Raw genomic sequence first — 11311 nt, 5'->3', positions numbered from 1 at the left:
GCACGAGTACAGAAGGAACGGAAGGACTCACCTCTCGTTGGATCCCTGGTTGATGCGCCGCCTCCGCGCACAAGAGAGAGAGAGAGACGACCGGGAGCCGGGCGAGGTTCGGACGGGGAGGGCGAGCGGCGACCGGAGGAGGGCGAATGCCGTCCGGAAGAGATCGCGGCTTGGGCGGGCAGCGCGGCGCCTGGGCCGGCGGCGCGGCGCTTGGATGGGCGGCGCGGTGGGGAACGAGAGGCGTCGCGCGAGGGGATGCGGGAGGGAGCGAGGGATCTAGTGCGGGACGAAGGGATCTGGTGTGGGAGGGTGATTTTTTTAGTTATTCTTTTTGTGGGCCCCGGAAAAACTAGCCCAACTAGCACCTCTCCACCGGGATACTTTTTTTACGTGGGTTAGAGGCAACTAGCTGAAACTAACCCCATCTGTTTGGATCCTTTTGAGCTATTTGAGCCCAAAACAACTCAAACTAACACTAACTCTAGGATCCAAACAGGGCCCTAGTTTACCCTCCACCTCTGTGTCCAGTGCAGTGCAGTGCAGGGAGTGAGGGAGTGAGGGAGGGAATGGTGGCCACCTCGCCTCGGGAGCGGAGCCGCCAAGGGTGTAAAAAGATGGAAAAGATGATGGTGGTAAACAAAGCAGGCGGCAGAGCACAAGAGAGCACCAAAGCCAGAGAGAGACCAGAGAGAGAGAGAGAGAGAGGACTACTCTTCTCGCAGCCGCTCGCGGGCGCACACAGTGTGAAGGGGAGGGCGCAGCAGCAGGCAGGCAGCTAGCGGACAAAGCCGATCTCGTCGTCTACCCGAGGCCGAGGAGCCGCACTGACAGCTGGGCTCCTCCAGCGCGCCGCGCGACGTCACGGCTCGATGGTTGCCCTCGCGCTGGCGGCGCGGAGGAGGAGGGGAGGCGGCGCTCCGGCGGCGGCGGCGGTGAGGAGGGGCGGCGGCGGTCTCCGCGCGAAGCAGGCCGGCCGGGCCGGCTGCCGCGGCGCCTAAGATACCGTTCATTCACTCTGCTGCTGCTACCTCTCGCACTCGCTCGCTCGCTCACCCACCTCCTGCTTCTCTCCTCTCGTCCTCGCGCCGGCGGCGGCGGGCCTCTGCAGCCGGCGTGCTAGGGTTTTCCTTGTCCGTCCTCTACAAGGTGCCGTCTGACTGACTCTGACTCGTGGCGCGGATGGCGGTCGGGGACGCGCTGCGGCGCCTCTGCGAGGAGATCGGCTGGTCCTACGCCGTCTTCTGGAAGGCCATCGGCGCCGCCGACCCCGTGTAAGCTGCCTCCTCTGTTTCCTCCTCCACTTGCATCTCGACATTCTGTGCTGTTTCTTCTGTTCCCTGCCTTTTCAGTCTCGGGATTCCGTGTGCTAGTTTGACACCGGAAGATTCAAGTAGCTACTAGTGCTCCTCATCATTTCGTTAGCAATGGAGTGTTTGAGCTCGGAACTGATGGCTTGGCACTTATAAGGAGTGTGTGTGTGTGTGTGTTTATCTTGCAATTTTCGTCCCCTGAACTTGGCTTCCTATTGTACTTGCAGCTTCAGGAATTTGGCCCCTCTTATTAGTGGTTTTCTTACCTGCATTTTTCACCTTGGATATGTGCAGGCATTTGGTGTGGGAGGACGGCTACTGCGGCCACACGCCATGCCCCGCCGGATCTGAGGCTTCTCAAGCTCGGGCCGCTGAGCTCGGGTGTTCTGCTGCTGTTGACAGCATTTGCTCACTCGTTCGGAAGGACATGGCCGAGCAGGTTCATGTCGTTGGAGAAGGGTAAGCAAAGCATAGCGATGCCATATTTCTTTTCTTCATCCCTGTTTTTCCATGTTTTGGTCAGATGCAGTTTCATGATTCCTCCGCCATTTCTCATTGGTTGATGCAAATGAGACAAATGCATCCCTCCGGGTTTGTTTGCTGGTTGCTATTTCGATTAATAATGGCTGCTGCGTTTGTGGCTTTCAGGACCGTCGGCCGTGTTGCCTTCACTGGCAGTCATCAATGGATCATCCATGGTACTGCGGATGATCACGGGCTCTCATCCGAGGTAGTACTTGCTTTCTTCTCAAATGGTACAAGTGCTAACCGATTTCCGTTTTCTCTGGTTCAATTTTTGCCGGGCCACCATTTAAAGCATCGGGTCAGGGAATTTATATCCATGTAATAAGTCTTGTGGGGGGACCTTCTGTTCGAGCTTTTGGAACTCAGTGGCCTGCTTTGGTTTTGGACTAGCATCATACTGGAAAATAAGTGAAACAGGGATACGGTAGCTGTAAATGAACATTTACATGTGTCTGTCACATGCAAAAGAATACATGTGAATCTACTTTGATTTGCCTTGAGTGCACCATAATGCTAATACTAGCATGGGGATCTATTAGTTATCTTTGTTATACTTGTTGTTTGATTGTTTTGTTTTGGAGATCTTACGCTAGTCTCACCATGATAGGTTGCTTCTGAGATGCATTATCAGTTCAGAGCTGGCATTAAGGTGAGTGGAATTGAACATTGTGAATGGTAAATTATTTGACCCTTGCTTGCTTCTGGAACTCAATGAAGTTTCTTGTTCTGCAGACTATTGCGATTATTCCTGTGCTACCACGCGGCGTGCTACAATTAGGCTCTACTGGTGTGGTATGATATCCAAACTTCAAATGCATGCTAGAAGTGTAGAGAGATTGTGTTCCCTATATCGTATTATAGGATATATGCCCAGTTTGTCTGAAGTTTTTAACTGTTTCGAGTTAGCTGTGTGGTATAACATACTAACATCAGTATGTCATGCTGTTGACTATGGTACAATATCTCATATCTAGATCTCTTTTGAAAGAATATAACCATCACATCATGCTAAATATTGTACTCCTGTGCCGGATAGTATTGGAGTTTTAAATAACAATGATGCTTGGAATTTTTTACGTGCCATCAGAATGCAAACTCATGGCTTCTTTTGATGTATGCTGCTAAAGGGTGGCTAGAACATACCTCTATATGTTCATCAGTGGTGTAATCAGAATGTTCTCTCTTGCAACAGAATATCTAGAAATGTTGGCATGTAATCAGTTTTTCCAATATAGTACATGTCTTTTATCAAATGGTTGGGTTTCATCATGGTATCTCAGTTCATCACTTTGGCTTCGCTAGAATTTGTATTCTCCATATATTTGAGTTAATAACCTATCATTTCTGGATTCAGCAGGTTATGGAGAACACAAGTTTTGTGATGCATGCAAAGAAATTGTGCTCTCAGCTGAACCAGCGATCAAGTATGGCTTCATCTGCTTCAGTAAAAAGTACTTCGAATCAGTCGCGTCCTCTGCATGGTGCCTCAAACATCCAAGCTGCAGACAATTCCTTCAGTCAATTCCCAGTGATACGTGAACAATACAGACGATCTGATAGCGCAACTGCATCAAGTAGCAAATCACTAAATGCATCTTTGTTTGAGGCTGCACAACAGAATGGTCTAACTGGTAGAGAGCATATTGTCTATGGCAAGCCTAACGATATGTTTGTACAACAAGCGTCTTATTGTGATAATCGACTTGGAAGTAATACACAGAGTGCTGAAATAAGCTCTGGTTTGGTCCCATCGAGCTTGGCATCAGTGGAGCAACAGCAAATGCTGATGAACACCATTGGACAGTTAGAATTTGGTAGCGGTACAGATTTGGCACGGAGTGCACTGCTAAAATCACTTTTATACCGAAATCCTTTTATGCATGAAACTAGTGACATGAAGCTGTCACATGGAAGAGTTGGCCTACCCCAAGGGACTGCTGGTCATGGGAGTTATGGTTTCCTCCCTGGAAGTGCCGGAGTAGTCAGTACTACCTTATGTACATCAAGTCAAGTATCAGAACAAGGAAGCCATTCCAGTTCAGGAATGTTACGGCAGAAGCAACCTCCAGTTTCTTGTAATGTTCCCCAATCTTCTGAATTCACCATGAAAATGGTGCACCAAGAAAGAAGGTCATCTGAAGGTGCTCTGCCTGTATCTTCTCAATCTGATGTTCAGGTTTCTAATTGCTTGAATGGCATGTCCCAGGAGAATCTATTGAGTAGGTCAGGTCATATGCAGAAAGATCAAAATGCCGATAGAGCAAATGATCCACGTGTTGCTGTGAGCACACAAGGTGTGAAGAATATGGATGGTTGCATGCTGCCAGCTATGCCCAGTGAGACAACTCACTCTTTGCTTTTGCAGCCAACATGGGATAATGACTTGTTTGATATATTTGGTTCTGAATTTCATCAGTTGGGTCATAATGTGGATGCTAATTTGGTGTCCTCCTGTGATGCAAAATCTCATAGTTTAGACAGAGAGGCAACTGAACCCTCGATTTGTCTTGATTCTTCTTCACTCTTCAGTTCACTAGACAATGACTTTCCCTGTTCCGGGATCTTCTCACTAACTGATACTGATCAATTACTGGATGCTGTCATCTCAAATGTCAACCCCAGCAGTAAGCAGAGTTCTGATGACAATGCTTCTTGCAAGACTGCATTGACTGACATTCCAAACATTTCTCATTTTGGTTTGGAAGAGTTAAAGCAATGTGACTCCTCTGGCATTCCTTCAACGGTAATCAAGAATGAGTCCACACAGATTGTTAAACAACCATATTACTTCGATAAGACTGAAGATGGTTGTCTTTCCCAAAATAATGGAGCACAGAAATCTCAGATACGTCTTTGGATTGAGAATGGTCAGAACATGAAATGTGAAAGTGCATCAGCTTCTAACAGCAAAGGTCTTGATACACAAAGCAAGTCAAATCGAAAGAGATCTCGACCTGGAGAGAGTTCTAAGGCACGGCCAAAGGATCGGCAGCTGATACAGGATCGTATAAAGGAGCTCCGAGAAATGGTGCCTAATGGAGCTAAGGTATCCTCTTGTAGACCTGCTGATTTTAATCTATTATGAAAATTTGTACTTTGAGTTGCACACGTGAACTCCAGAGCAGTTGCATTGTTGTCATATCAATGTTATCTCATTTGTGTCAGCAGTGCAGCATTGATGCTTTGTTGGAGAAGACAGTTAAGCACATGCTCTTCTTGCAAAGCGTTACAAAGCATGCAGACAAGCTCAAGGATTCTACTGAATCTAAGGTATGCGCATGCCTATAAGTTTTATTGTTTGGTTATATAGAAAGAAAGCTGGTCTGTTGTGGTTGAGTTGCACAGTTTGTAACTCGTTAGATTGAAAGATGTCCTTATGTTGTTGAGTATTCATACAGATACTTGGCAGTGAGAACGGTCCTGTGTGGAAAGACTACTTTGAAGGCGGTGCAACCTGGGCCTTTGATGTTGGCTCTCAGTCTATGACATGTCCAATCATCGTTGAGGATCTTGACAGACCACGTCAGATGCTTGTGGAGGTAATTGTTCAGGATGCTGCTGTCGCTTGTTTTTTGCAGTCTCATTGTTTACCGACAATCGCATGTAGTTGCCGTTTAGATGTGTTGACATCATGGGGTTCCCTGCAGATGATTTGTGAGGATAGAGGCATCTTCTTGGAGATAGCTGATTTCATCAAAGGACTTGGGTTGACCATCCTGAGGGGTGTAATGGAAGCACGTAAAAGTAAAATCTGGGCACGCTTTACCGTTGAGGTAATATAGTTAAATTCTGAAAAAAAAAGGTCATCACATCATTAGAGCTATGGAATGCTTCTGCTGATTTTTGTGATAACACCTGTTGAATGGATTTCTATCGCTTTAAATCCCTGCTTATGTTTTAACTTGCTGGTTGGAGTCGAGGAATAACACTGATTGTGTATGTTCAATTGTTCAATGTTCATACAGGCAAACAGGGACGTAACCAGAATGGAGATCTTTCTGTCGCTTGTACGGTTATTGGAACCCAACTGTGATGGCAGCGGAGCAGCAGAGAATCCCAACAGTGTGAACATGCCTCTTGGTTTGGTTCGCCAACCTGTCATCCCGGCAACAGGTGGTATCCAGTGACAACTAGAGAGAGCCCTCAGCCTCTGGCCAATCAACATTTAAGTGCTAAGAGCAGCAGTTCAGCGTGGGACCAGAGTTAAAACACTTCAGATTCTGCATCTGCGCACTTTTGCCATGACTAGCATTGCCAGTTTGCCAATGCGCCACTTGCTTTCCAGTGGCGCCTTGCTGCGCAAATGTGCACCTTCATCTCCCTCGAGCCGCAGAAAGTCTTAACGTGAAATGCATCGAAGACGGGACTATTGATTCAGCTAATGATCAGTTAGGCAGTGCCATTGCTTGTACAATCTTAGTTTTGCTTGTTACTTTTGCCGTACATTAGTGGATTTTGTACCGAACGGAGATTCCTTAGTTGATTTGTGTAGCGTTGATAACTGGAAAGCCAACCCTTTGTAAGTCTTCTTCAAACTAGAAATAGAACTGTTAGCATGTGATCCAGTGGTTCCTTGCAGTGACCTGGGAGAAGCTGCATTTTGCTGTGTGATCAGATTTCTGTGACATTGAATGTTTGTTGCCTATCAACATTTTTGGGTTTGGTGTGTTGTCCAGCAATTCTCCAATGACCTCTCTGTCAACCAAGACTAATGATTGTTCCTTCTATTACCGTCTTTTTTTTTTAAATGATCCTTCTATTACCGTCTGCCATCATCTTGTCTTGTTCATGACCAAGAAGGTAATCACCTGCATTATCTTGTACTCCCTCCATTCGAAAATAAGTGACGCTGATTTTGAACTAAAACAGGGTCACTTATTTCCGAATGGAGGTTGTACCTGTTTGGAGCAGAGGGTTTTTCTTTTCTTTTGTCCTGCGAGAAATGAACTGTTTTATGTAGAAGAGAAAGAAAATCACATGAACATGGTACACCAATGAGTTTTGGTTGCTAAAGGTAACACGATATGCCATCTCATGCATCTCCTCTCTTCATCCATGGAACTGGAACAAAGTAGTGAAGAGAAGTACTACAATAACTAACATTACATTGCAGTACAGTATCCAAAAACAATACTCAAATCTCCAATAAACCAACTATACCGCAATACACTTCCAAGATCCCCAATTCCAATGTTTTACATATATATATACCCCTTCACGTATCGTATACCCCCCATCCCCCTATTGCCCTATAAAATCTTGTAACCGGAAATGTTTGGGTTTTAACTACCTAACCTATACTACTAGTAACTATATACAATGTCCCCATCTTTACATAATTACACCCCAATGACCTAGAGAGGCTTAGGATTAATGGCAGCCTAACCATGCCTAGGCGTTTACCCTTTTATTTCTATACAAGCCCTAAATTGTTTGATTAATCGATTTTTTTGGGATTTCATTAATGGATTGCGCTATGTAATAGTGGTATATCATGCATGATGCATTCATACTATGCCACGAAGTCTCTCATGAGCTGAGCCGCGAAGGACTTGGTGGTCTGCATGTTCATGTCGTAGCCGGCAGCGCCGCTGCCGCCGCTGTCGGCGCCGTTGCTGCTGCCGCCGCCCATGAGGAACGCCGTCTGATCGCCGGCCCCGTGGGGGAGGCCGAGCGTGAGCGAGACGCCGCCGTGCTGCCCGGCCCCGGGGAACGCGAACGACTGGTCGGTGCCGAACTGCCCGTACGGCCCCGGCGCGAACAGAGAGTACCCGCCGCCGGCCCCGTCCTCGTCGTGTTGGTGTTGGTGGTGGTGGTCCCTCGCGCCTGCCGCGCCGCCGCTCTCCATGAACTTCATGAGCAGCTCCCGGTGGCTCACCTCGTCGTGCTGCTGCCTCGCTGCGGCGGCCGCGGCTGCCTGCGCGTGGTGCAACGCGCCGAAGTCGAACGCCGCCGGCGGTTGCTGCTCGAGGTCGGCCGCCCTCGCCTTCTTGAAGCCGCGCCGTAACCCGCCATCCTCACCCTCCTCGTCGTAGAACCCCGCGTGCGCCTGGTGCTCTCCGGCGAGCTCGAGCAAGGACGCCTGGACGGCGCCGCCGCCCTCCGACGTCCCGGCTCCCGCCGCCGCTCTGGCCATGGACCTCGGAGTGCCGTCGTCCACGCCGTCCGCGTTGCTGCTGCTCTTTCCTCCGGCGGGGCCGGACCCAGACGGCCTCCCCTTGTCGTCGCCGCCGTCCTGCTTCTGCTGATGCTCCTTGGTCTCCTCGAGGTACATCTCCTCCACCATCGGCTTCCACAGCCTCACCCTCGCGTTGATGAACCAGTTCGACACCTAATAATTCGTTTTACAAAAACTCTCACGGATCAAACCAAGCCGCGGTAACAGTAAAAAACAACAATATGTTGCAACTGGATCAAACTGAAGAAGGATGGTTGAGATTTTTTTGTACCTGGCTCCTGGTGAGGCCGGTCTGCTTGGCGAGCATGATCTTGTCCGAATCCTTGGGGTATCTGCATGATGAGAGGGCGATCCGATCAACCAATGGGAGTGCAACACGAGGGCGCTGAGTACGTACGTACCCGCCGGTTTTGGGCGTGCACGTACGAATGGAGGTGCCATGCGTGCATGTTTGCATGCAAAACGCATCATGAGCATTGTGTGTGTGTGTGTGTCGTATCTCGTGCTATGTCTATGTCTCTCTCATGCAAGTACCGCGTCATCATTTCGCACTCTATCTGTACCACGTCGGTGACAGAGAGAGAAATGCATGATTAATTATTACTGTAGTTCAGTTACCGACGGAGTTCACCTGTACAATACACCTAGCTAGGTTGCATGTGCAGGATGCAAAACCTTCCAAACAATTCAAGCAATGCAGTGCATGCATGCATGGCAACAAGAAAATGGCGGTAAAGTTAGCATGGTGGTGAACAACTTACGGATGGAGGAAGTGCTCGAAGAGCCATGCACGGAGGATGGAGACGGAGCGCTCGGGGAGGCCCCGCTGGGGGCGCCACGCGCTGCTCTGCATCATGCCCAGCTGCTGCAGCGCGCGCTGCTGCCGGAGCTGGTGGTCGATGTACCGGAGCCGGGACCCGACGCCGGGCCCTCCGCCGAGCCCGCCACCGAGCCCCTCGGCGTCGCAGTCCTCGCCCAGGGCGCGGCTGGCGGCGCGCACCTGGGAGGCGATGGCGTCGCGGAGGCAGCGGAACTGCCGCGAGATGGTGCGCAGCGCCAGCGCCGTGTACGTCCGCGCCGACCCGGCACCGGCCACCGCCTCGAACGACGACGACACCGACGCCATCTGCTGGTGGTACTGCCGGTACCGCTGCTCCACCTGATCATGCCATGCCATCGCAAGCCACATTAGATCCCAGTACAGAGATTAGCTCGTGTATTAATTAGTGGGTTGATTACTAGTGTTAACCACCACAACCACTCTCTAGTACTTTGGATTGTGTTTATCATAAACACGATTAATTGTCTTGTCAGATTTGAGAGAATCAAGTGGATTTTAGCAAAAGCATGCTTCACTGCATTTCTTGTTTATATGGAGAAAACACAAACTAAAGCTCCCTAAAAAGAATAGAAGAAGAAAAGCTCAATGCATGAGGGAAACCCGGGCTGCCAAACTTGGCTTTGCTGGCTTGTGAAGAAGCTAGCACCAGCTAGGACAAGCAGGGCCTATCTACCTTCTGTACTGATAGCATATACTTGTAGTATTAAACTATTAATTAAGCTATTGAGAGAACACAAAAAGAGACACATATTTGATCAGGCAACAAAGTTAAAGGTGGCTTGTACTGGCCTCAACAAACAACACCATGAAAGAATTGTAATTTATAGGTGCATGAGTGCTTTTTCCTATCTCAAAGTATTTGTTAACAATATCACCAAGATATATACTTGGCCACTAGCTAGCTTGTTACTTTCTTCTCTAGAAGAAAATAGAAGACTATAGCCACTTGTTGGTTTTAAAGACTAGCTAGACTTGTCACTTTTATAATAGCTATCACACATTCACAAATAATTTTCGTTTATTTAATTACTACCAGAGCTGATTTGTAAATTTCTAACTTAATAATAGTTGTCCTTTAATTAACTGTAGCTGTAATTCTGCTTTCTAAAAGACAATACTGGTCAGTGTTTATATCGATAAAAAAACTCGAAGAGAATATATAGTTGGTGCAAGCTGACAAAACATGTGTTATTGAGAAAAGGAAAAAGGGAGGAGGAATATCCAGCAAATCAAAGGCCTGCTTGGCTACCCCAACAACTGTGTGTCACTCACTTCAGAAAAAGAAGCAACAAAACAAACATAGCTGAAAAGCAAATGACCCATATACTTTCAATAACACTTTCTCAAATTATAGAGGCAAGGAAATATCAGAAACATCATCAATCTAACACTGCCATATTCAGAGGGCAATGTTGAATGTTCACACACTACAAAAATCGTCAGGTTAATTTATCAAATATCCCTTGTTTTCCAGAGGAAAAAATATCTACAATTCCTAAGCAAAAAATGGAGATATTTTCGGGGAAAACTGAGAGATTAATTCTCTATGAATTCATGGTAAAAATATATATTGGTATAAAGCAGGACATTTCTTAACATTAAAAGTTAGAATCAAAAGTAATTAATTAGAGTGTACTTAGGTTAATTACTGACCTCGTCAAGCATGTTAACCAGTTTGCCTTTCTTCATCTGCAGCTCCTGCCGCTCCGCCGTCGACATCTCGGGCGCTGGCGCGCCGCCCTTGGCCCCGCTGGCGCCTTCCTCCCCGCCGCCGCCGGAAAGGCCTTCCGAATCCTCCTTCTTCTTGACCGACACAGCGCTCTTCGCCTTGGGGTCCACGTCGTCCACGCCCTTGCTCACGCTCACCACCTCGTCGAGCAGCTCCTGCGCCGCCCTGAGGTACTTGGAGTTCATCACCACCTGCCCCTGCGACGCCGCGGTCGTCGACCCAAGGTGGTACCTCCCTTCGTCGCCGGCGATGGAAGCCACCGTGACCGGCGGCGTCTCGCGAGACGACAGGCTGAGCACGGCACTCACGCCATGAGCCTGCTGCGTCGGTGGCGACATGACGTCGGCGATGCCGGTTGTGGCCGGGGTCCACAGGTTGTAGCCCGAGGGGGGGACCTGAAGAGGGATGCCGACGAAGTGCTGCCCCGGCGGTGGCGACGCCTGGTGGCCGCCGAAGGACGCCGGGGTCATGGAGCTCACCGCCGAGTTGAGGAGCATCATGTTGGCCCCGGAGGGCGCGGCGTCCCCGTAGCCGCCGGTGCCGTAGCTCGGGTTCATGAGGTACAGTGTTTGCAGGCCGTCGCTGGCGGCCTGGTGGATGTCCGTGCCGGCGCCGCCGTGGTAGTACGCTGCCATCGTGAGCGCCGGCACCTATGTAGACTGGTCGATGGCAAAATCTTGGCTATGTACGTATGTGCACTTGTGCACTAACTGAAATTCTCCTTGAAA

At 48.9% G+C, this 11311-nt stretch overlaps 2 protein-coding genes across 6 annotated transcripts; one reads left to right on the top strand and one right to left on the bottom strand.

The window, feature by feature from the left end:
* The first annotated feature begins 631 nt into the window (after window positions 1–631).
* Window positions 632–6490, top strand: LOC119295431 (transcription factor LHW-like). 5 transcript variants are annotated; one of them, XM_037573851.1, is made up of 10 exons: window positions 636–1271; window positions 1605–1769; window positions 1959–2040; window positions 2443–2484; window positions 2568–2627; window positions 3193–4881; window positions 5001–5105; window positions 5234–5374; window positions 5483–5608; window positions 5801–6490. In XM_037573851.1, the coding sequence occupies exons 1-10, from the start codon at window positions 1180–1182 to the stop codon at window positions 5960–5962; spliced, it is 2664 nt and encodes an 887-aa protein (XP_037429748.1). In that variant the 5' UTR covers window positions 636–1179; the 3' UTR covers window positions 5963–6490. The 5 variants fall into 5 exon arrangements, 4 of the variants coding, with proteins under 4 accessions (XP_037429748.1, XP_037429745.1, XP_037429749.1 ...); XM_037573848.1 differs by having other exon boundaries at window positions 3190–4881; XM_037573852.1 differs by having other exon boundaries at window positions 637–1271; window positions 5004–5105.
* Window positions 6491–6822: 332 nt separating this feature from the next.
* On the bottom strand, window positions 6823–11305 carry LOC119295432 (BEL1-like homeodomain protein 1). Its single transcript, XM_037573853.1, has 4 exons — window positions 10508–11305; window positions 8775–9172; window positions 8285–8345; window positions 6823–8166 (listed from the first exon to the last, which is right to left on the bottom strand). Exons 1-4 carry the CDS (start codon window positions 11216–11218, stop codon window positions 7348–7350), a joined length of 1989 nt encoding a protein of 662 aa, XP_037429750.1. The 5' UTR covers window positions 11219–11305; the 3' UTR covers window positions 6823–7347.
* Between the last annotated feature and the right edge of the window lie 6 nt (window positions 11306–11311).

This window comes from Triticum dicoccoides, chromosome 4B (genome assembly GCF_002162155.2).
Source record: "Triticum dicoccoides isolate Atlit2015 ecotype Zavitan chromosome 4B, WEW_v2.0, whole genome shotgun sequence".
Taxonomy (NCBI): Eukaryota; Viridiplantae; Streptophyta; class Magnoliopsida; order Poales; family Poaceae; genus Triticum; species Triticum dicoccoides.
The sequence above is the reverse complement of the archived record's forward strand: the minus strand, read 5'-3'. Positions and strand labels throughout refer to the sequence as shown.